We start from the raw sequence: 24138 nt of genomic DNA on the forward strand, positions 1-24138 counted from the left end.
AAATACACAGGCGTCCTTCCTAACTCCGTTGCCAGAGAGGAAGGAAACCACTCAGTGATTTCTGCATGAGCCCAATGGTGACTTTAAAACAGTTACACCGTTTAATGGCTGTGATAGGAGAAAAACTGAGGATGGGATCAACAACATTGTAGTTACTCCAAAATACTAACCTACTTGACAGTGAAAAGAAGGAAGCAATACAAAATATTCCAAATCAATCAATTATATTTATAAAGCCCTTTTTACAAGAGATGTCACAAAGTGCTTATACGGAAACCCAGCTTAAAACCCCAAACAGCAAGTAATGCAGATGTAGAAGCACTTTGTGACATCCAAAACATGCATCCTGTTTGCAACCAGGCACTAAAGCAATACTGTAGAAAATGTGGCAAAGCATTAACTTTTTGACCTGAATACAAATATACTTTTGGGGGAAAATACCTCTCTCCAGTATCACTCTCAATATTTTCCAGAATAATGGTGGTTGCATCATGTTACGGGTATGTTTACAATTGTAAAGGACAGGGGAGCTTTTCAGGATAAAAAATAAGCGGAATGGAGCTAAGCACAGGCCAAATCCTAAAGGAAATCCTGGTTGTCAGCTTTCCACCAGACACTGGGAGATGAATTCACCTTCAGCAGAACAATAACCTAAAACACAAGGCCAAATCTACACGAGGTGCTTACCAAGGAGACAGTAAATGTGGCCAAGTTATAGTTTTGACTTAAATCTACTTGACAATCTATGGCAAGACCTCAAAATGGTTGTCTAGTAATGATCAACATCCAATTTGACAGAGCTTGAAGAATTTTGAAAATAATAACAGGCACATGTTGTAAAGTGTGTAAAGCTCTTAGAGATTTACCCAGAAAGATTCACAGCTGTAATCGCTGCCAAAGATGCGTCTACAAAGTATTGACTCAGGACGTGTGAATACTTAAATAAATTAGATATTTTGGTAAATGCTAAAATTTCTCAAAACATGTTTTCACTTTGTCATTATGGGGTATTGTGTGTAGATGGTGAGAAACAAATCAATTTAATAAATGTTGAATTCAGGCTGTAAAAATAAAATATGGAAGGAATAAGTCAAGAGGTATGAATACTTCATGAACGTATGACGTTCATATCGTATGATGGCGATATACATGTGATAATCATCCTTTACAGTTCTATGTTTTACTGCTACAATCAAATAGTGGCAGAATCATTCCGGATAAACAAATTGGTTTACGAGGTTTGATGTTGATTTGCAATGTAATTGATAGCATGTAATACATTGAAGTTGTTGGGGACGCTTTAATAATTATTCCCCGTCGTTTCATTAGTGTCCACCAGAGGACGCCACTTCCTTGGAAATAAAATGCAAAACTGATTAAAAAACTTTCGTGCGTGTGTATGCATTCAACCTCTTCAACTAGCAATGATTCGAAATGTACGTGCGCCCACATCCGCGATTGAAACTGTCCGGGGGAGTGTCACTGGCTAGAAGCACTTTCTTCCTGTTTCACTTCAATGAACTTGTGAGTTATTTCTTGTAATTGTGTGAATGTCGGGGAACATTAGCTCCATAAAAGTAATCCAACCGCTAGCGAGCTACTTGCCAGCTGCTTCGAGCAGGCGCTTACTACCTCGGGCTTCCTGAACCAGGTAGCTATAATGTTGATCATTTCCACTCGATAAAGACTTCGTGTTAGCAGCAGCTGGCTAGCTAGCTACTAACGTTAAGTTTGCTAGCCAGTTATTATGGACAAAGGTTATGCGTTCGTTAGTATCCGTACAGCTCAAATGTATTGCTAACGCAAGGCAGTGAACCAAAGTGCTGACAACATCAGATGAATTAGGTAACGTTACATTGATTTCGAGTCTGCTTTTTTCCGGTCTTGCTGAATATTTACTTGCGAAGATGACGGCGTGTCCATATGTACGGAGACATCCCCGCCACTGTTTTGAGTGTTTTAGTTATGTGCCACGTTCTGAGTGTCGTGGCTAACGTAACTACATATCGGTGGCTATATTGGTTTTGATTTTGGACCGTATTACTGTAACGTTATGCCTTTTTATTTTGGACCTTGAGACCCTGTATTTTTTTCTGACAGTGTAATGAAAGTGTCAAGTGAACCTAACTGACTAGGTATTTGAACTGTATACGTAAAGCATATTGTAGTGTAAACTGTGACTGTTGAGACAAACTTGCTGTGTGGATTTGTGAGAAGTCTACTTTGTGAGAAGTCTAACTCGAAGTTCCATTACATTACACTAGTCGTTGGTCGAAGCGTCTTATACCATGCGGGGTTTTGTTAAGAGCCCCGACGCTCGGTCGGACGCTTCGCTTGCGGCACGGAAGCATAAATAACTTCTCGTTCATATCAGCGATAAAAAAAATTAAACGTTACACCTTTTTTTATATGGTTAGTGTTCCCACACCGCCATATATCCGCGTTATAGCGCGTGTTTGGAAGAAAGAGGGACTACCTGTGTTTACACATGTATGGCATTCTCGATACCTAATAGTCACTGAAAACTACTGTCTGCAGCAACTGTGATAAAGCCGGTTACAACAAATTACAGTGTGTCTATTTTGCGTTTGTGAAATTATTTTGATGTGATATGAAAGTAATTGGGCTTAATGTCACAAGAACTGTATTGCAAATGAGAGTCAAATCAAATTGTATTTGTTACATGCGCCAAATACAACAGGTAAGCATTTCACTGCAAGGTCTAACTTACAATCCCTTAACCAACAATGCAGTTTAAAGAAATAAAAGTAACACAGAAATAAAGAGCAGTAGTAAAATAATAATAGCGAGGCTATACACAGGGGGTACTGGTACAGAGTCAATGTGCGGGGTAATTGAGGTAATATGGACATGTAGGTAGAGTTATTAAAGTGACTATGCATAGATAATAACAGAGAGTAGCAGTGGTGTAAGGGGGGGGACAAAGCAAATAGTCTGGGTAGCCATTTGATTAGCTGTTCAGGAGTCTTATGGCCATAGGGTAGAAGCTGTTTTGAAGCCCCCCAGTGATGTACTGGGCCGTACGCAATACCCTCTGTAGTGCCTTGCGGTCAGAGGCCGAGCAGTTGCCATACCAGGCAGTTATGCAACCAGTCATATGTTCTGGATGGTGCAGCTGCAGAACCTTTTGAGGGTCTGGGGAACCATGCCAAATCTTTTCAGTCTCCTGAGGTGGAATAGGTTTGGTCGTGCCCTCTTCACGACTGTCTTGGTGTGCTTAGACCATGTTAGTTTGTTGGTGATGTGGACACCAAGGAACTTGAAGCTCTCAACCTTCTCCACTACAGCCCCGTCGATGAGAATGGGGGTGTGCTCGGTCCTCCTTTTCCTGTAGTCCACAATCATCTCCTTTGTCTTGATGATTTTGAGGGAGTGGTTGTTTTCCTGGCTAGAGGTCGACCAATTAATCGTCATGGCCTATTAATTAGGGCTGATTTCAAGTTTTCATAACAACCTATGTTGGTCTGCTTGAAACATGTTGGTATTACAGACTCAGACAGGGAGAGGTTGAAAATGTCAGTGAAGACACTTGCCAGTTGGTCAGCGCATGCTCGGAGTACATGTCCTGATAATCTGTCTGGTCCTGCGGCCTTGTGAATGTTGACCTGTTTAAAGGTCTTATTTACATCGGCTGCGGAGGACATGATCGCGCATTCGTCCGGCACAGCTGATGCTGTCATGGATGTTTCAGTGTTACTTGCCTCGAAGTGAGAATTTAGCTCATCTGGTAGGCTTGTGTCACTGGGCAGCTCTCACCTGTGCTTCCCTTTGTAGTCTGTAATAGTTTGCAAGCCCTGCCACATCCGGCGAGTGTCGGTGCTGGTGTAGTATGATTCAATCTTAGTCCTGTATTGATGCTCTGCCAGCACATTTAACATTTAGAAATGAGGTAAAACAGATTTAAGTTTCCCTGCATTAAAGTCCCCGGCCACTAGATGCGCCTCCTCTGGATGAGCATTTTCCTGTTTGTTTATGGCGATGTACAGCTCATTGAGTGAGTCTTAGTGCCAGCATTGGTCTGTGATGGTATGTAGATAGCTACGGAAAATACAGATGAAAACTCTCTAGATAGATAGTGTGGTCTACTGCTTATCATGAGATACTCTAACTCAGGCGAGCAAAACCTTGAGACTTCCTTAGATATTGTGCACCAGCTGTTGTTTATAAATATACATAGACCTCCTGCCCTTGTCTTACCAGAGGCTGTTGTTCTCTCCTGCCGGTAGTGTAAAACCCCACAGCTGTATGTTATTCATGTCGTCGTTCAGCCAAACATAAGATATTACAGTCATTGATTTTTAGTTTCCAATGATTGCACGTTGGCCAATAGAACGGATGCTAGTGGGGGTTTACTCGCTCGCCTACGAATTCTCAGAAGGCAGCCTGACCTTCACCCCCTTTTCTCTGTCTTCTCTTCACGCAAATGACTGGGATTTGGGCCTGTTCACGGGAAAGCAGTATATCCTTCATGTCGGACTCATTAAAACCTGTTTTGACTTAGGGGGCAGTATTTTCATTTTTGAAGAAAAAAAAATATTTTGTCAGGACAAGATGCTAGAATATGCATATAATTGACAGCTTAGGATATAAAACACTCTAAAGTTTCCAAAACGGTACAAATATTGTCTGTGAGTATAACAGAACTGATGCTGCAGGCGGAAGCCTGAGAAAAATCCAATCCGGAAGTTCCTCATGTTTTGAAACCGCTGCGTCCCTATTGAGCAGTGAATGGGCTATCAACCAGATTACTCTTTCTCCGTATTCCCGAAGGTGTCTACAGCATTGTGATGTAGTTTTACGCATTTATGTTGAAGAATACCCGTAAGCGGCTACATTGCGCAAGTGGTCACCTGATGCTCCCAGAGAGATTCTCGTGTAAAATAAAGAGGTATCCATTACTCCAATCGGTCCTACTGAAAAAAATAATTGTCCCGATGGATATATTATCGAATAGATATTTGAAAAACACCTTGAGGATTGATAATAAACAACGTTTGCCATGTTTCTGTCGATTATTATGGAGCTAATTTGGAATATTTTTCGCCGTTTTCGTGACTGAAATTTCCGGGCGATTTCTCAGCCAAACGTGAAGAACAAACAGAGCTATTTCGCGGACAAAAATAATATTTTTGGAAAAAATGAACTTTGGCTATCTACCTGGGAGTCTCTTGAGTGAAAACATCTGAAGTTCATCAAAGGTAAACGATTTAATTTGATTGCTTTTTTGATTTCCGTGACCAAGTTACCTGCTGCTAGCTGGACAAAATGCTATGCTAGGCTATCGATAAACTTACACAAATGCTTGTCGAGCTTTGGCTGTAAAGCAGATTTTGAAAATCTGAGATGACAGGGTGATTAACAAAAGGCTAAGCTATGTCTCAATATATTTCATTTGTGATTTTCATGAATAGGAATATTTTAGGAATATTTATGTAAGTTGCGTTATGCTAATTAGTGTCAGGCGATGATTATGCTCCCTCATGCGGGATGGGGAGTCATTAGAGGTTAAAGGAAAAAGCTTCTACCCATTCGTGGTGAGTAATCTCTGTTCTTGATGTCCAGAAGTTATTTTTGGTCATAAGAGATGGTTGCAAAAACATTATGTACAAAATAAGTTACAAACAATGCAAAAAAAACAAAATAACAGTTGGTTAGGAGCACATAAAACGTTAGCCATCCTCCCCGGCGCCATTCATGTTTAGATGGAGTATTTGGCTGTTTTGGCTGCCAGAGCCAGTCTACCTGAAAATAACATAAGGCCCTTGTACTCTTAGCCTAGTTAAGGTCCATCTTGGCCTACCCTGTACGCCTCAGAAAAAAAAACATATAAATCCTATCGTAAATTCATGAGAGATTGAGGGTGTTGCCAAAGCCTAGTTAGTAGACCTCACCTTACATGCTGTATGGGTCTGTATGTGTTTATAAAGTGTCTTAGAGTAGGAGTGCTGATCTAGGATCTGTTTGACCTTTTAGATCATAATGAATATTATAAAACAGGTGGTTCGTGTCCTGAATGCTGATTGGCTTAAAGCCATGGTATATCAGACCTGATTGGCTGAAAGCCATTGTATATCAGACCGTATACTATGTGTATGACAACAAATTACTTTTAACTGTTCTAATTACGTTGCTAACTAGTTGATAATAGCAGTACGGCACCTCTGGGGTTTGTAGTATTTGGCCAATATACCACGGCTAATTGTTGTATCCAGGCACAATGTGTTGCAGCGTGCCTAAGAACAGCTCTTAGCTGTGGTATATTGGGCATATATCACACTTCCTCTGGCCTTATTGCTTAAATATTGCATGGACAGTGGGACCTGATCCCAGATCAGCACTCCTGCTGAACGCCAAGGTAACTTAAATGACTATCGCCCCAAAGCACTCACAACTGTTGCAATGAAATGCTTTGAAAGGCTGGTCATGGCTCACATCAACACCTTTATCCCAGACCCCCTACACCCACTCCCAATTTGCGTACCGCCCCAACAGATCCACAGATGATGCAATCTCTATTGCACGCCACACTGCCCTATCCCACCTGGACAAGAGGAACAACTATGTGAGAATGCTGTTCATTGACTACAGCTCAGCATTCAACACTGTAGTGCCCTCCAAGCTTATCACTAAAATAAGTACCCTGGGACTGAACACCTCCCTCTGCAACTGGATCCTGGACTTCCTGACGTCTTTTAGGCTGTGTTTTGTGTAGGCTTACCCTGGCGTGACGTTTTGATTACCATGTAAATCTCTCTCGGAGAAGGTGACTTTTATCAATATTTTCGGCTCTATATTTACCCTGATTCGAAAATACTAATTAGCGTCAATGTAAACATCATGCAAGACGACAAATCCCTGCAAGCTCCTGCATGTCATCTTTAGCTGGCACCGTGGCTAACAGTTATTGTGTCACTTTAAAACTTGCACATTTTCCCCTAACCCAAGTCCCCTCCAGTACTCCCTGTTCACCCACAACTGCGTGGCCGGGCACGACTCAAACACCATCATTAAGTTTGCCGACCACACGACGGTGGCAGGCCTGATCATTGATGACGATGACAGCCTTAAGGGAGGAGGTCAAGAGACACTGCCAGGACAACAACCTCTCCCTCGATGTCAGCAAGACCAAGGAGCTGATTGTGGACTACAGGAAACGGAGGGCCGAGCACGCCCCCATTCACAACGACTGGGCTGTAGTGTCCACATTACTAAGGATCTATCTTGGTCCACACACACCAACACAGTTGTGAAGAGGGAACTGCAATGCCCCCCCACCCCCAGGAGGCTGAAAAGATTTGGCATGGGCCCTCAGATCCTCAAAGTTTTACAGCTGTGCTATTGAGTGCATCTTTACTGGCTGCTTCACCGCTGGGTATGGCTACTGCTTGGCATCCGACCGCAAGGCTCTACAGAGGCTAGTGCGTATGGCCCAGTACATCACGGGCCAGGCTCCCTGCCATTCAGGACCTCTATACCAGGCAATGTCAAAGGAAGTCCCCCAAAAATTGGCAGACTCCAGCCACCCTAGTCATAGACTATTCGCTCTGCTATTGCATGGAAAGTCTGGAACCTACGGGACCCTAAACAGCTTCTACCCCCCCAAGCCATAAAACTGCTAAACAGTTAGTTAAATAGTTAAACAACTAGCTACCCGGATAATCGGCATTGGCCCTTTTTGCACTTTTGACTCCTCACCAACGCTGCTACTGTTTTATCTGTCACTTTATTCCTAGTTATATGTACATATCTACCTCAATTACCTCATACCCATGCACATTGACTCGGTACAGGTACCCCATGTATATAGCCAAGTTATCGTTACTCATTGTGTATTTATTATTAAATGTTTTACTTTCCTATTATTTCTCAATTTTTTTCTCTCTCTGTGTTGTTTGTAAGGGCCCGTGAGTAAGCATTTCACTGGTAGTCGACACCTGTTGTTTACGAGGCATGTGACAAATAACATTTTATGGGCCCTGGAGTGGAGACTACAGTTTGGCTTCCTTTGTTCATGTTTGGGAGATAGGATGTCACTCCATCAAGAACAGTGTTGCCAGCCTGTGCTCCTGCAGCTCTGACTGCGAACAAGCTCTGAATTAATGATGGGAGCCCTACTTCTGGTAGCCAAATTCAGCTGCCTGGTCTCCTTACTGACAAAAGTTTGAGGCCACCGCCATACACTGCAGATCTCTCATTTCAATTGCAATTCCAGTGTCATTGATTGAGCCCTATACGACGTTGAGCGTCCCAACATAATACCGCCGCACCACTGCACTGTAACATCAGCACTTCAGTTGTTTTTCTTATAGCCTAGCCTAGCTCTTCAACCCCTCTTACAGCTCTTTCTTCACTGCACAGCCCCGGCTCATGCCCTTCAAATTTCTCTCAAGTTTGTCCCACTCAAACATACCCTGACTCTTTAGTCACTCACTACTCACTCACTCTGTTCATGATCTTACCTATTCAAAACCTCTACACTCCTTATTCTTTTCTTTTTCTCCCCAAAACTCTTTAGTCTGGTCTGTCTTCCCTAACCCACTCTATACATCTTAACGCTTAACGTGTGTGTGTGTGTGTGTGGGGGGGGGGCATCTAAGAGTCATTGTGTTTACAGGTGTGGAGCATGTGGGCATCCTGCTGTAACTGGTTATGTTTGGACACTGCTACGTTGGAGGAGAGCAACAGCCGCACGCGTCACCAGGCCTATACTAACTCAGGCTATAGCAACTACCCGTCGCCCCCACTCCCGGACCACACGTGCAAAGCCTGCGGAAGCCGCTTCGTCACCCTAGCCAGAAAGGTACCTAAAACCCTCTTAGCCCACCCTTTTCCAAATCCGGACTTTGAGATCTATAGTACTGCAGGTTTTTCATCCTCTGTAATCAGTGGTTGATTCAGACCTGGTCAATTAGAAATTGATCAACATTGATTAAAGGGATTTTGCAAGATTCTGGCAATTTATACTTACCAAGAGTCAGGTGAACGCATTGATAGCATTTGTATGTCTCTGTCCAGTATGAATGAAGTTAGATGTAGTTTTGTGAGCCCATACTAACTAGCGTTAGCACAATGACTAGAAGTCTACTGGAATAGATAGCTTGCAGAGAAAAGAGAACCAGCAATACGTCAGACCTCAAGGCTTGACTCTTGAGTATCCAGCTCTTAGATTTTCCCACAACTTTCAATACCTCCATTATCTGGTGGATGCATGAAAAGGGTGAAACTAATGCAATGGTTATGTACTTTTCTGTACCTGAACTGCCCTCAGGGCAAAATTTGAACAAGAAGAGCATGTATGCTTCTTGGTCTTCAATATCTAGGCGCCGTGTCTTTGGCATCATTAAAAGTGAAGACTTTATCAAATCAATTATTAGTACATGATTAAAACAAATCATGTAAATGTAATTAACTAGGAAGTCGGGGCACCAAGGAAAATCTTCAGATTACAAAGTTATAATTTTCCTAATATAACTCTTCAGATATTTCAATAGCGGATCAATTAGTCTTCTTATTAATTAATTATTATTTACCTCACGTCCATCTCATTTCAAACATCGTAAATTGTTGGTTATCTGCACGAACCCAGCCTTTACTATAAATCATCCATATACCATTTGGCTTAATCATTTATTTACTAACTAACTAAATAATCACAGAAATGCATAAGCAAACAAACATTAGATATGTTACTAACAAATGATAGGGAAGATTCCCTAGTGGGCCAAGCCGATATGATGGCTTGGTGGACAACGGGAATTGGGTGTGGAAGCGGAAAAGACCAGAGGGATCATTACACACAGTACTAATATAATTATATTAGTTGAAATGCTAATCCTTTGCACATGAACGCTCACTCATTTGGGAATAACTGCAATCAATATATATATTTACACCCATTTGTTGTGATCTTTTCTGTTGGAATCCGGTCCGTCTGCTGGAGAGTCAGTTCATCCTTGTCTCTTTCTCTCTCTCAGCTTTCGAGGAGATCAGTCGTTCATGGTTAGAATGAATACTTCAGAGTACCATTCAGAAATGTTCTCATAGCATAGATGTTTCAGCAGTTGTCTGTGTTTGCATCCCAGGTTGACGTAATTTCTACCTGCAGACTAGTAATTAGTATCTAAGATTTGCTCTTATTCTTTAGGGATTGATAGTCTCAGAGTTGAACCATTTCCAGCTGTGTAGCCAATGCTCCACGTAGTATGGTTAGGAATTCAATAACTATTCCCAATCACAGCTCACGCTGTGGGTTTGCTTAGTCTAAATTCGAACTTGTGCCACCTCAGTTTCCACCGAAGTGGTCTCAACTATTTGCAATCACAGGATTTCCTCAGTCTTGAAAGGATTTTCTTAGGATGCCTGCTCATGTCGCCTGATCATGTCTGTGCTCAAGGGGGCGGGCCAATGACTTAGTTAAACTTTAAAGGGAATACAATTCTCTCACATTCAAGGTTTAACATCATATTACATAATTTCATAAATAGTTTAATCTTTACTCACTCATTTTATACAATAATTAAATGCAAACCCCATAATTGAGAAATGTACACATTCAGAGATATAGTTATGTGTGTTTCCTGTCCTCTGAGGTCACCAAATGAAACACACTTATCATACCCATCCTTTAAGTGTCTATGGACCATTCCCACCTTCTCACAAGTGGACATTTTGTTTAATTTTCCCATTTTGGGGATTTAGGAGTTTTTCCACGTGAAATCGTTTGTTCACTCTGTGGTCTCTCTCCATACTGCATGGCCAAGGGGAGAGAGTCTCCTCCAGGAATTTACGACCTGAGATAACAGAACCTGGGTGTAGGAGAGAGTGAGAGAGGGGGAAATCTATACCCAAAAAGGGCCACGTCATGACAGGCATTACGTTGTCAGTGTCAGATCGGAGTATAATCTGGGACAAATTTTAAAAGGAACTCTTCTGGTCCAGTAATGTACTGGTTTGTGAAAGTTGAATTGTTACGGCCAGGGAGGGAAAATAAGCTAGCAGACACATGATTGACAGTCATTGTGTGTCGGTCTCCTCTCCCCCGCAGCATGTCTGCATGGACTGCAAGAATAACTACTGCAGCAGATGTTCGGCCCAGCTTGAGCCCCGTCCACGCCTTTGTCACACCTGCCAGCGGTTCCACGGCACACTTTTCGATCGCACCGAGCTGATGAAGGTCAAGGTGAAGGACCTGCGCGACTACCTCCACCTGCACAAGGTCTCAACGCAGATGTGCCGTGAGAAAGAGGAACTGGTGGAGCTGGTCCTGGGACAGCAGACACAGTCACTCTCTGGCCCAATCGTAAACCCTCTGACCCAAACCGCCACCCAGCACCCAACTCCTCCTCCAGCACACCCCACCACCACCACACCCTCTACACACCCCGAATCCACCTCCACAGACCATGCCCATTCACAGCCGCCACCCACTCGGGAGGACAGTCAGGTGAGGCCCAAACCCAGGAGAACCCGCCATACCACCCCTTACCCTTGTTTCTGTCAACCATTAATTTACAGTTTTGTCCATAACCTCACCTTTTGTGTTGCGTAGCAATAGCTTGAGAATGGATAACTAACCTTCGGTGTGGCTTCTCCTAGTTAGAGTATGGCTAACTCTAGCTCGCTAATGTAGTGTTTTGGGTGTGTGGTGGGTTTCTGTTCGTAGACCGTGTCTGTGTTGGTGTCCTCGGGTCTTGAGGAGCCACTGGACACTGAGGGAGATACAGAGCTGCAGGGAGAGCAGGAGCTGCAGGTACTACAGACTGACCCTGATCTTGAAAGCGTTGCCATTGTTCAGGCCAGGAGTTGTCCTGGTTGGGTTACATGGTGAAGAAAAACTCTTGGCCCTAGCCATGGTACTACTATAGCAGTGATGGGCTTCCTCTCATTAGTTATGGGCCTGTATTCATAAAGCATCTCAGTGTAGGAGTGCTGATCTAGGATCAGCTCCCCCCTCATTCATTAGTCTAAAATACAAAACAATAGCTGATTTTTAGATCAGCACTTGATTTTATTTGATGTTAAAATGCATACAAATGTTACACCAAGCAACAGATACATATACCAAAATAGCTGAGTCTTGTTTCCATTATGGTCCTCTATTGGTAGGCAAGGGCTGCAGGACAAAAACAAGTGACATGGGCACTGCCATAGATTCATTTGATCAGTGTCCAAATATTTGAATGTTTACAAAAGAGCAAATATACACTAATAATTATCCACTAGCGCAGAGGGGTTTACACTTGGCTCTCAACATTAACCATGCCTTGTTGAAATGTTTGAATCTAAGACTGGTGGTCCCTTTATCTAGAAATGTGTCTTTTCTGGTCAGAAATGTGATTTTCTGGTTGACCTAGTCAATTACTTTCTGCCCTATGCTTACCTCTGTCAGGATTCTCGCCACTTCACAGCCTAAGTATTTCACACTTCTTGGCTCCTACTCTGAGACACTTCATGAATACAGGTCCTGAGCTCAGATGGGTCTCAGAACCTGCTTAGGTTGCTAGATAGTTTTTTTGTTGGTGTTATGTGCGCCCTACACAGAATGAGAGCAAACTTTCTGTGGAACAGGCCTATGACATGTACCAGATTTGACCTCCATTGATGCAAGAGGTGTTTTAACTATGATGGCCATAACCTGCTTTGGCAGGAAGTTCTTAAGGCTAGCCTTCTCAGAAAAGGTAACGTTTTTTTACTATGACTTATGTTAAATATTAACTAAATTAAGCAAGTTGACCTTTTTTGGCAAATCTGCACAGACCCCTTGACTTTTATCACATTTTCTTATGTTACAGCCTTATTCTAAAATGTATTAAATTTATATTTTTTCCTCATCAATCTACACACAATACCCCATAATGACAATGAGAAAACAGTTTTTTTTAAATGTTTACAAAAAAAATTTAAAAAATAAAAACACATACCTTATTTACTTAAGTATTCATTCCTTTACTAAAAGACTCAACTGAGCTCAGGTCCATCCTGTTTCCATTGATCATCCTTGAGATGTTTCTACAACTTGGAGTTTATCTGTGGAAAATTAAATATATTGGACATGATTTTGGAAAGGCACACACCTGTCTATACAAGGTCCCAAAGTTGACAGTGCATGTCAGATCGAAAACCAAGCCATGAGGTTGAAGGAATTGTCCGTAGTGCTCCGAGACAGGATTGTGTCGAGGCACAGATCTGGGGAAGGTACTAAAACATTTCTACACCATTGAACGTCCCCAAGAACACAGTGGCCTCCATCATTCTTAAATGGAAGACGTTTGGAACCACCAAGACACTTCCTAGAGCTGGTCGCCCGGCCAAACCGAGCAATCAAGGGAGAAGGGCCTTGGTCAGGGAGGTGACCAAGAACCCGATGGTCACTCTGACAGAGCTCCACAGTTCCTTCGAGAAGAACAACCATCTCTGCAGAACTCCACCAATCAGGCCTTTATGGTAGAGTGGCCAGGCGGAAGCCACTCCACAGTAAAAGGCACATTACAGCCCACTTGGAGTTTGCCAAAAGGCACCTAAAGAATCTCAGACCATGAGAAACAAGATTCTCTGGTCTGATGAAAGCAAGATTGAATTCTTTGACCTGAATACCAAGCGTCACATCTGGAGGAAACCTGGCACTACGGTGAAGCATGGTTATGGCAGCATCGTGCTGTGGGGATGTTTTTCAGCGGTAGGGACTGGGAGACTAGTGAGGATTGAGGGAAAGATGAACAGAGCAAAGTACAGAGAGATCCTTGATGAAAACCTGCTCCAGTGTGCTCAGAACCTCAGAATGGGTGCGACGGTTCACCCTCCCAACAGGACAATGACCCTAAGCACACAGCTAAGACAACGCAGGAGTGGCTTCGGGACAAGTCTCTAAATGTCCTTGAGTGGCCTAGCCAGAGCCAATAAGACTTGAGGCTGTAATCACTGCCAAAGGTGCTTCAACAAAGTACTGAGTAAAGGGTCTGAATACTTGTGATGTTTGCGTTTTTTTTTTTTTTTTTTTATATATATATATACATTTGCAAAAACTTCTAAAACCCTCTTTTTGCTTTGTCATCATTGGGTATTGTGTGTAGATTGAGGGGGAAAACATATTTTAATCCATTTTAGAATAAGGCTATAACGAAATGTGGAAGAAGTCGAGGGGCTTTTTCCAAATGCTGAATGCACTGTATATCTATTTTTTAATGATTGGTTGAAAAATACAATTATCAATATAAAAAAAGTATTCCTTGTGACTATCCAGGATAATAAAGGAAAAGGAGCATTCAGTATCTACATAGATTTGAGTTTATTTTTGATACAAACTGGCTTACTTTTTGGCGTAGAAGCCTACTCAATTAGTGTAATGATACTGTAAGACATACGGCTAGTGACTGTTTTAGACCTTCCAGTGCCTTTGTGCTCAGACAGAGTCCCATTGTAAATCCGTGTTTTATTGTTTGATGGCTGGCTGCCCATGTCTGCATGGTGTGTCCCATTATTCACCTGTCTGTCAGAATGTTCCCCTTGTAGTTGAGCAGTAATATATTCTTATCCCCACTGATGGATATCAGCTTTGGCATGTAATGTGGCGTGTTGTCATTCCCTGCACTGTCTGTGAAAGCCCCATGTGACTGACACGGTTCCTCTTAATACAGTTTGGGTTGGGACAGCTAAACAAGATAGTTAGTGTTGTCACACGATGACACTAGTTGTTGACCTAGAGATAGATCTCAAAGAACCATAATCAATCTTGTGCTATAGGTTCTAGCCCTGTATTCATAAAGCGTCTCAGAGCAGGAGTGCCGATCTAGGATCAGTTTCACCCGTCAATGTAATCTTATTCATGAGGTTCTAAAAGGGCAAAACTGGGGACTCCTGAGTGGTGCAGCGGTCTAAGGCACTGATCCCGAACTGTCTCGCAGCTGGCCGCGTCCTGGAGACACATGAGGCGGCGCAAAATTGGCACCGCGTTGTCCGGGATAGGTGAGGGTTTGGCTGGCCAGGATGTCCTTGTGCTATCGCGCCCTAGCGACTCTTGTGGTGGGCCAGGCGCATGCATGCTGACACGGTCGGCAGTTTTACTGTGTTTCCTCCGACACATTGGTGCGGCCGGCTTCCGGATTAAGCAAGCAGTGTGTCAAGAAGCAGTGCGGCTTGGCAGGGTCGTGTTTCAGAGGACGCACGGCTCTCGACCTTCACCACTCACGAGTAAGTGCTGGAGTTGCAGCGATGGGAGAAGACTACAATTTTGATATCATGAAAAAGGGGTAAAAGGCTAAACTGATACTAGATCAGCACTTTGTGAATATGGGCCCTATTGCCAGTTAGTGGATCCCTTTAATCAATCATTCTGACATTCATACATGATGGCTGTCAATGTGATGTGTAGAAAATCAAGAATAGCCTACCATTTGTGTCATTCCGTTCTGTCACCTTTTTCACCAGATGTTCTGTTATACCAATCATCAAGTACTGGAGCCCGTTCAGGCGGGTGCAACGTACTGAACATTGCTGTTAAAATGTCATCGAGCTGACTTGATACCATACTCTTAGATGCACGTGTTAGTTATAGATCAATGCATGTCTGTTTTACAGGCATTGAACGCAACCTTGATTTGTTGTGGTGTTGCTCAGTCCTCAGACACAGAGGAGGTGCTGGTGCCAGGCCGCAGGGCGTCGCTGTCCGACCTGGCCGTGGCAGAGGACATCGAGGCCCTCAGCGTCCGGCAGCTCAAGGAGATCCTGGCACGTAACTTTGTCAACTACAAGGGCTGCTGCGAAAAGTGGGAGCTAATGGAGAGGGTCACCCGTCTCTACCACGACCAGAAGGACCTTCAGAATCATCTGGGTAAAGGAGGTTTTACCTGCAATATTTGTGATAAATGGTTGTTTTCATTACCGGCATCATAGTTGAACTGGGAATCAAACAGGACGTAACTTGGAGGGATCTAGTACGAAACAGAGAGGAACATACCTGAATTTGTCCAATAAATAACTCTTGTTTTTGTTGAAGAAAAACAATTCTGTTGGAAAACGGTTTGCTACTTGCACTAATAAATACACCCCAGATAGTAACTTGTTCTGGATAAGTGTCTGCTAAATTACTCAAATGTAAAGGAGGACTGTAAAATGAGGCACCTATTTGGACTGTTTTCACTTAGCTTGGTTGAAGCCTGTGAGATATTTTACACCTGTATGACCAGCCCAATCAATTAGTGAATAACACCTACTGTATGTCTGAACTGCCCATTGGGCAGGATCCTGTGTCTCTAGTGTGAGACAGCTTAATGTACAAGTAGACCCCCTGGACAGGAGGCTAGTGTATCGCTAGGCCTTAACCCAAATACTTCTCCCAAACGCTGATTGCCAAGCAGAGAGACATCGGGTCAATTTTATAGCCTATGACTTGGGCGGGGATTGAACCTTCCAATCTCAGGGTGGACGCTCTAACCACAAGGCCACTGAGCTGGTTGTGAATTTGTGGATATGGTAGAGGTATACCTTCTAAGTCAGCGAACATCTTGGCCACTCAGATAAACCTGATAATTAAAGGAGAAGTTAGCTTTTTTACAACCAAAGCTCTATTTTGGATATAAATGTTATAGAAGGGTCCAGGCACTTTTTGAGATTTCACTTGTTTTTGAGAAACTTACCCCAACCAGCGATTCACTTCCTCACCCTCGCTGTGCAGTACTAGGGGCTCTGAAAAACATGAACAAATGCACCAAAAACACCCAAATACGTCCTTTTAGAAACAGCAACACGGTCAGTATAGTGATGCAGGTCATTAGATGTCCGTTTTGTGTGACTCAAGCTGTTTCCCCTATCCATCTGTTCTATTTTCCGTGTAGCTTGCTGCTAGAATAGACAGAGAGGTATCACTCGAGCCGCAACAAAATGGAATATAGCATTGCAGATAATGTTCGGAATGACACAATTTTGTGTGTACAACATCTAAAGACTTGCATCACTATACTGAGAGATTTTCAGTTTCTAAAAGGACGTATTTGGGTGTTTCTGGAGCTTTTGTTTGTTTTCAGAGCCCCTGTACTGCACAACGAGGATGAAGAAGGGATTTTCTGGTTGGGGTAAGTATAAAAAAATGAGTGTCTGGGCCCTTCTATAACATGCCATTTGCTTTAAAAATAGAGATTTGTCCTCTAAATTTAAACAATGTACTCAAACAAGGGAATACGGTGAGACCCTATTACAATTCAATAATGGAGGTCTGGTATGAGACTGCGTTTGGGGATGTCACAGAAGACATTCAGTACATACAGTCCCCGCCACAGTGAATGAATGTCAATAACAGTTGCTGAATCCCTAACCAGTGCCTTCCCTTAGTCCTCGATTTGCTCGTTCACGCACGCCTCCGCCATATTCACAGGTGTCCCAAAACTGAGGGAAAATTGAGGGGGTTGGGGCTAATTATATTACTTATATAATTATTAGACCCTCCGATACCCACTTCAACCGAGGCAGCAACACTGCAGGCACCATGTCGAAGTGCTATTCCAACCCGCACAGCAATATATTTGAGGTTTGCACAACTTCATAAAAAGTCATGGAAAGCCGTCTAATGATATGGCTAATGATATGTCTGATTTCAAGGCTTGACACATGGAACAAATGAAATACCTCTCGAATGAAATGTTTTACTGTTACTAAGGTTCGCATCTAGTTGAACAACTGGTCATTTCTTAATTTTAATATCTTACTTATTTTATTACATTTTTAAAAATGAATTGCATCATTCAAGGACATTTTTAACATGCTTTTTTTCCTTTTTCCCCTCCAGTTTCAAGTACAAACGACAGCACAGGTGAGTTTCTTTTCTCCCCGTGCTTCATGCAATACAAAGCTCCCCAATGATCAGCTATAGGTATTACAGCTCTCTCTGGTTAAGCTAATATTTAATGAGGTGTGTGTGTAATGGTGTTTTGTCCCTTGTTCTTGTCCCTTTCTCCCAGACCCCAGCGGTACCCCTGGCCAGGAGGAGAACCTGTGTAAGATCTGCATGGACTCTCCCATTGACTGTGTCCTGCTGGAGTGTGGCCACATGGTCACCTGCACCAAGTGTGGCAAGCGAATGAACGAGTGTCCCATCTGCAGGCAGTATGTGGTGCGGGCCGTTCATGTCTTTAGATCCTGAGACCCAAGCCTTGGGAACCCCACCCCCACCTCCCGTAAATAAACAAGGGACTTCCTTCTTGTGGCCTTACCACCCATAGACTAGACGAGGGGTATTAAACTCTTACCCTATGGGGTCCGGAGCCAGCTGGTTTTCTGTTCTACCTGATACTTAATTGCACCTACCTGGTGTCCAAGGTCTAAATCAGTCTGAGATTTAGAGGGAACAATTTAAAAAAGCAGTGGCACTGGCTTTGAGATCCAGAGTTGAGTTTAATAGGACTAGACTAACCACCTCTCCCTCCAGATCTCCACTGCTCAGATGGTCCTTGAGACCCTGAGTAGTGGTTCCTCCTGTTGGAGGGATGAACAGATGAGGTGAACCTCATTATCCCTTTGATAAACCACACAAACCCAATGACTGGACATGGGCACTTCCTACTGTTATTGACTGGACTTCTATAGTTCATATCCCAAGCTGATAAAGATATGTCTTATTATTAGAATAAGAGAGCGCCTGTATTAAACAGGCAATACCATATTTATTTATTTTTCCTTTGGAGACCTGCATATAAACACAAACATTTCAAAGATTTTGCCGAGTTCCAGTTCATATAAAGAAATTGGTCAACTGAAATAAATTCATTGGGCCCTAAACCATAGATTTCAAATTGCTGTAAAGGGGCGCCGCCATAGGTTGGCATAGGCCCACCCGATGGAGAGCAAGGCCCAGCCAATCAGAATGAGTTTGTCCCCACAAAGGGCTTTATTACAGACAGAAATAATCCTCAAATGTTAGTGGCCTTTTATTGTCCCTAGCACAAGGTGCGCCTGTGTATTGATCATGCTGTATAATCAGCTTCTTGATATGCCACACCTGTCAGGTGGATGGATTAGCTTGAAAAAGGCAAAAATGCTCACCCTCAGGGATGTAAACAAATTTATGCGCACAATTTGAGAGAAGATTTCTTGGATCTTTTAATCAGCTCATGAAACATGGGACCAACACGAAACATGTTGCGCTTATATTTTTGTTCAGTGTATATATAAGCACCAAGTGCTCTTAATAATGGATTAGATTGATGTAACTGTTAAGAGTTGAACCCCAGTAAAAGGGAAAGCATTTACATTAGTGGTTGAGCTGAGAACACATCCATAGGATTTCCCTGTGTCTTGTCCTTACTCTGAGCTTAGCAAAGCAGGAACCCCCTGTGGTGGTATAGTGTAAAAGACAACCCATAGACACTACATACATTGTTTATCAATGAAGCAAAGCCGGCAGTTGTTCACTCAATCCCTCTGCTGTAGAATCAGGTGGACACGCAGTTTTAGTGCTTACGTTTTAGCCTGGTCCCAGATCTGTTTGTGCTGTATAGCCAACTCCTATGGTTATTGTCACGTCAAACCGAGAGTTCCCTGAAGGAGAGGCCCTTTTTCCACTGCAAACGGCACTATCTGGCATACTTTGTAGAAAGACACTACGGGGGCCGTACACCAACACACCACAAGGAAAGATCACCGAGAAGGTGACGAGGGACAGATAGGTCCTGAGCAGCGCAACAACCACAAAGGCAGAACTACTACCAGAGGCTTCCGACCAAGGGTTTTGCATGACATCGACCATAGGATTTGGTTATACAGCACAAACCGATCTGGGGACCAGGCTACTTATGCTGACAGTGGAAGAGAATATGTGGATCAGTGGTCCTTCACTATTCCAACTATATACAAGTGCTTTATCCTTCCAATACTCAACTGCTCATTGTATTTTTCAGCATCAACATTGACCAAAGGCCATTACACTTGCTATTGTATTTGTATTTTTTTTAAATAAACCAAAATAAACCATGTCAGAATAGCCTGGTGTACAGCTAAATCTAGTCGTGCATAAGCATATAATTCACTAGTTGTGCACTATATGCGTTGTCATGACACACATACATAAAAGATGAGTTGTCGAAAGCACAAGCAGATCTTTGGCATTGCCCAAGATGAAAGTTAAAGCTCTTAAAGACATCTCAGCCGTTTGGCTAGCCAAGTACCTTAACTCCACAATGAGACTCGTTTTTTTAAACTAACCTCCGACTCTTTTGAGTTGCTATGAGGTCGATAATTTTTTAAATCATTAAACCCTTACCGTGTACCTATGTTTGTCCTCTGTTGCATGCCTTTCATTGTTTGCTGAATACTTTTTAATAAAACCAAATACAACAACTGACTGTTTCCTTTTTGAGATTCAATTGGCACATGCGTCATCACGCTCAGTTGCCATCTCAGAGCAACAGCAATGTGGAAACAGTCGGTGGTTGTATTTGATTAACGTTTTATTTAAAAAATTACACAAAGGGATTTACACAAAGGCATGTAACAACAGACAAACATGTACATGGTAAGAGGTTAAATAATTGTAAAACATTTAAGTATCAACTGCATAGTAGGAGGTTATTTTAAACCAGTCTGCGCTCAACTGGATGAAATCATTGTGGAGTTGAGGAACTTGGCAACCGTTTGGCATGAGTCTAAAGGCTCAACAATGGCGAAAGTATCTTGAACAATCCATTGTCCATTATCAGCTATAGGTAGTATAACTCTGATTAATGACAGGTAGTTGAGTGTTTTTGCATACTCCGGTGCTAAACCTCCAGTCCCTCTCATCCCAGCTGAACATAATGAAAGATTGTTTGACTTAATAACTGGCCTTCAAAAACCAGCACCTTTACTCATGACAGTGAGCACACACTGTACTTTTGAAAAATAATGCAGCTTTGTGAAATCGTGTGCTTGCTCGGTTAGATGGAAAATGTGTATTGTCGAGATGATAGAGCTGTGTACATTGCACTAAGCTACATTTAAAAATGTAGCTTTGTATTGAATAAGTAAGGAGTCTGTTATTGAGATGGCACTGTGTGTCCCAAATTCTACCCGATTCCCCATATAGTGCACTATATAGGGGATAGGGTGCCATTTGGGACACCTGCATTGTATGATGAAAGGAAGTGTACTTGACCTATTTTTCTTTCTGATAAATGAGGCGTTTTAATATATATTTACTTGACCATTGTTAGATTTCTAGGTTTCGATTACATTTCTAGCGACTGAGAAATAAAGAATTTATAAATACCATTGAAATTATGGACCTTGAATTTACCAATGTGGCTGTTGTCTTTATTTTCCACCAGATCTCTTTAACAGCATTTCTAGCCAAACAGTCTATTTTCTAAACTGCTTAGATACATCTCTGAAAGACTCTTAAGTATAAAAACTACCTAATACGTTTGTGTGCATTATTCTGACATTTTGTCTGATAAAAACATTTCCACATTGTCTTCATGTGAGGCCTATTATTTATCCAGAGAGTTTCACAGTAGATTCAATTATGAATAGTGGTACTGGTTTATCCAGTCTGATGGCTAGGGGTGTGGTGTGCGCATGTTAGGTAAGATGGAATCCCAGGAATTCAACTCACTTAAAGGGACATCTCAAATTCCTATAATGATCTTGACTATAATGTAGTGTTCTTTCAGAGGGTGGAGCAGGTTGCTGGATGCTCCATAAGCAGTCCATCAGGTATTTCAAATGGACTTGACTTGGATAAGTTATTTAGTCCCAGTGTTTCACAGTTTGAACTATGCTTTTTTTTCTGGGAATGCATTCAAACTTAGATTTAGCGTTTTTATATTTGAATATACAATTGATTATTACAGATCTCAAGTACGTCATGCACATTATTATGCCCCTCAAGGACATGCCAGAGTAACCATACATCATTTGAAGTACTTGTATTTTGTTTGATTTGACAGACAGTGACTGGTTTCATTTTTTCCTCATTCAAACAGTATATGCATTTTCAACACAAAATGTAACACTCAATTTGGTCTAACGACAAATAATTTTGTGGACAGAGGGACAAATACTAAACTTTCAATTTGCAATGAATGCAAGGTTACAGTGAGTGAACCACATCCTGGTACATTGAGGGAATTTTAGACTGTAGTACCACATTATGGTATCAATGATTTACATTTTAGTCATTTGGCATCAGGCTTATCCAGCATATCCTTACTAACAGTTATTGCATTCATCTTAAGGTAGCTAGGTGAGACAACCACATATCACAATCATAGTAAGTAAAGCTTTTCCTCAGCAAAGTCAGTGGCAGTAAGACAAAACAAGTATGACTGTTAGCGCAGGAAAGGCAAGGGTGTAAGTGTTTTTGTTTGTTTTTTTGGGAGGGGAGGTGCTTTAGGATCCCCATTATTTTATTAGGATCCCCATTTGCTGATGCCAATGGCGACAGCTAGACTTACTGGGGTCCGATAACAAATAGTATATTACAGACAAAAGACTTTACAATTCACAAACATTTAAAAGCATTAACCTGCGTGCGTGTAAATACACACAAAAAGTAGGTCACATGGGGGAGAGGCGTTGTGCCATGAGGTGTTGCTTTGTTTTTTAAACCAGGTTTGCTGTTCACTTGCGCTATATGAGATGGAAGGGAGTTCCACATGGCTCTGTATAATACTGTACATTTCCTTGAATTTGTTCTGGACCTGGGGACTGAAAAGACCACTGGTGGCATGTCTGGTGGGGTAAGTGTGTGTTTCAGTGCTGTGTGTAAGTTGACTATGCACACAATTTGGAATTTAACATTGTTTCTTATAAAAGATGTGATACAGTCAGTCTTTCCTCATCTCTTAGCCAAGAGAGACTGACATGCATAGTATCGATATATTAGCCCTCTGACTACAATGAAGACCACAAACAGGCCACTCTGTTCCGTGCCAGCTGCAGCTAGGTCCTTCTTTGCAGCACTTCACCATATGAATGGACACATCCCAAGAAATGTAACATTTAAACTAGAGCCTGCAGGACTTGGAGTGGAGTGTGGTGTAAAAAAAAAAGCAAATCATTTCTTTATCACAGATAGACCTCCCCATCTTCACAACCATTGAATCAGTATGTTTTGACCAGGTAACACCAAGTAATTTAGTTTCCTCAACTTGCTCAACTGCCACACCATTTATTACCAGATTTAGCTGTGGTCTAGAATTTAGGGGATGATTTGTACCAAATACAATGCTCTTAGGTTTAGAGATGTTCAACACCAGTTTATTACTGGCCACCCTTTCTAAAACTCACTGCAACTCTTTGTTAAGGTTTTCAATGATTTCACTAGCTGTGGTTGCTGATGCGTAAAGGGTTGAATCATCAGCATGCATGGACACACAGGCTTTGTTTAATGCCAGTTGCAGGTCATTGGTAAAAATAGAAAAGAGTAAAGGGCAAAATCAACTGCACTGCGGAACATTAGAAAAGCTTCCATTAAGGAAATCCTTCTGTATTCTATTAGATAGATAGCTCTGAATCAATGATATGGCAGAGGTTGAAAAGCCAGAACGTTTTTTCAACAACAGGTTATAGTCAATAATATCAAAGGCTGCACTGAAATCAAATCCAATCAATCAATCAAATGTTTTTATAAAGCCCTTTTTACAAACAGCAAGCAATTGAGATGTAGAAGCACGGTGGCTAGGAAAAACTCCCTAGAAAGGCCGGAACCTAGGAAGAAACCTAGAGAAGAACCAGGTTCTGAGGTGTGGCCAGTCCTCTTCTGGCTGATCCGGGTGGAGATTATAACAGTACGTGGCCAAGATGTTCAAACGTTCATAGATGACCAGCAGGGTCAGATAATAATAATCACAGTGGCTGTAGAGCACATATGTCAGAGTCAAGGCCCGCGGGCCACATCCGGCCCGCGAGAAGGTTTTTTACGGCCCCTGGGATGATCTTGATTTATTATTAGAACCGGCCCGCAGACCGCAGCAAGCCGGCAGCCCGCAGATCTTTTACACGCACCAATACTACATTTCCCACAATGCAACGGTGACGCACCGAGCAGTAGGCTGCTTCATTTCAATATTTATTGGCACAGCAGTCGTCAGCATCACAGTAAAATTAACTTTCAGATACCCATCAAAAATGGCAAAACGGAAGGTGGACACTGAG

The 24138-nt window shown here is 42.3% G+C and overlaps 1 protein-coding gene across 2 annotated transcripts; it reads left to right on the forward strand.

Moving 5' to 3' along the window:
* The first annotated feature begins 1439 nt into the window (after window positions 1-1439).
* LOC135514636 (E3 ubiquitin-protein ligase rififylin-like) lies at window positions 1440-20343 on the forward strand. 2 transcript variants are annotated; one of them, XM_064938080.1, is made up of 6 exons: window positions 1441-8821; window positions 11066-11464; window positions 11684-11770; window positions 15634-15847; window positions 17798-17821; window positions 17970-20343. In XM_064938080.1, the coding sequence occupies exons 1-6, from the start codon at window positions 8645-8647 to the stop codon at window positions 18149-18151; spliced, it is 1083 nt and encodes a 360-aa protein (XP_064794152.1). In that variant the 5' UTR covers window positions 1441-8644; the 3' UTR covers window positions 18152-20343. The 2 variants fall into 2 exon arrangements, with proteins under 2 accessions (XP_064794154.1, XP_064794152.1); XM_064938082.1 differs by lacking the exon at window positions 11684-11770 and having other exon boundaries at window positions 1440-8821.
* Window positions 20344-24138: the final 3795 nt, after the last annotated feature.

This window comes from Oncorhynchus masou, chromosome 26 (assembly GCF_036934945.1).
Source record: "Oncorhynchus masou masou isolate Uvic2021 chromosome 26, UVic_Omas_1.1, whole genome shotgun sequence".
Taxonomy (NCBI): Eukaryota; Metazoa; Chordata; class Actinopteri; order Salmoniformes; family Salmonidae; genus Oncorhynchus; species Oncorhynchus masou.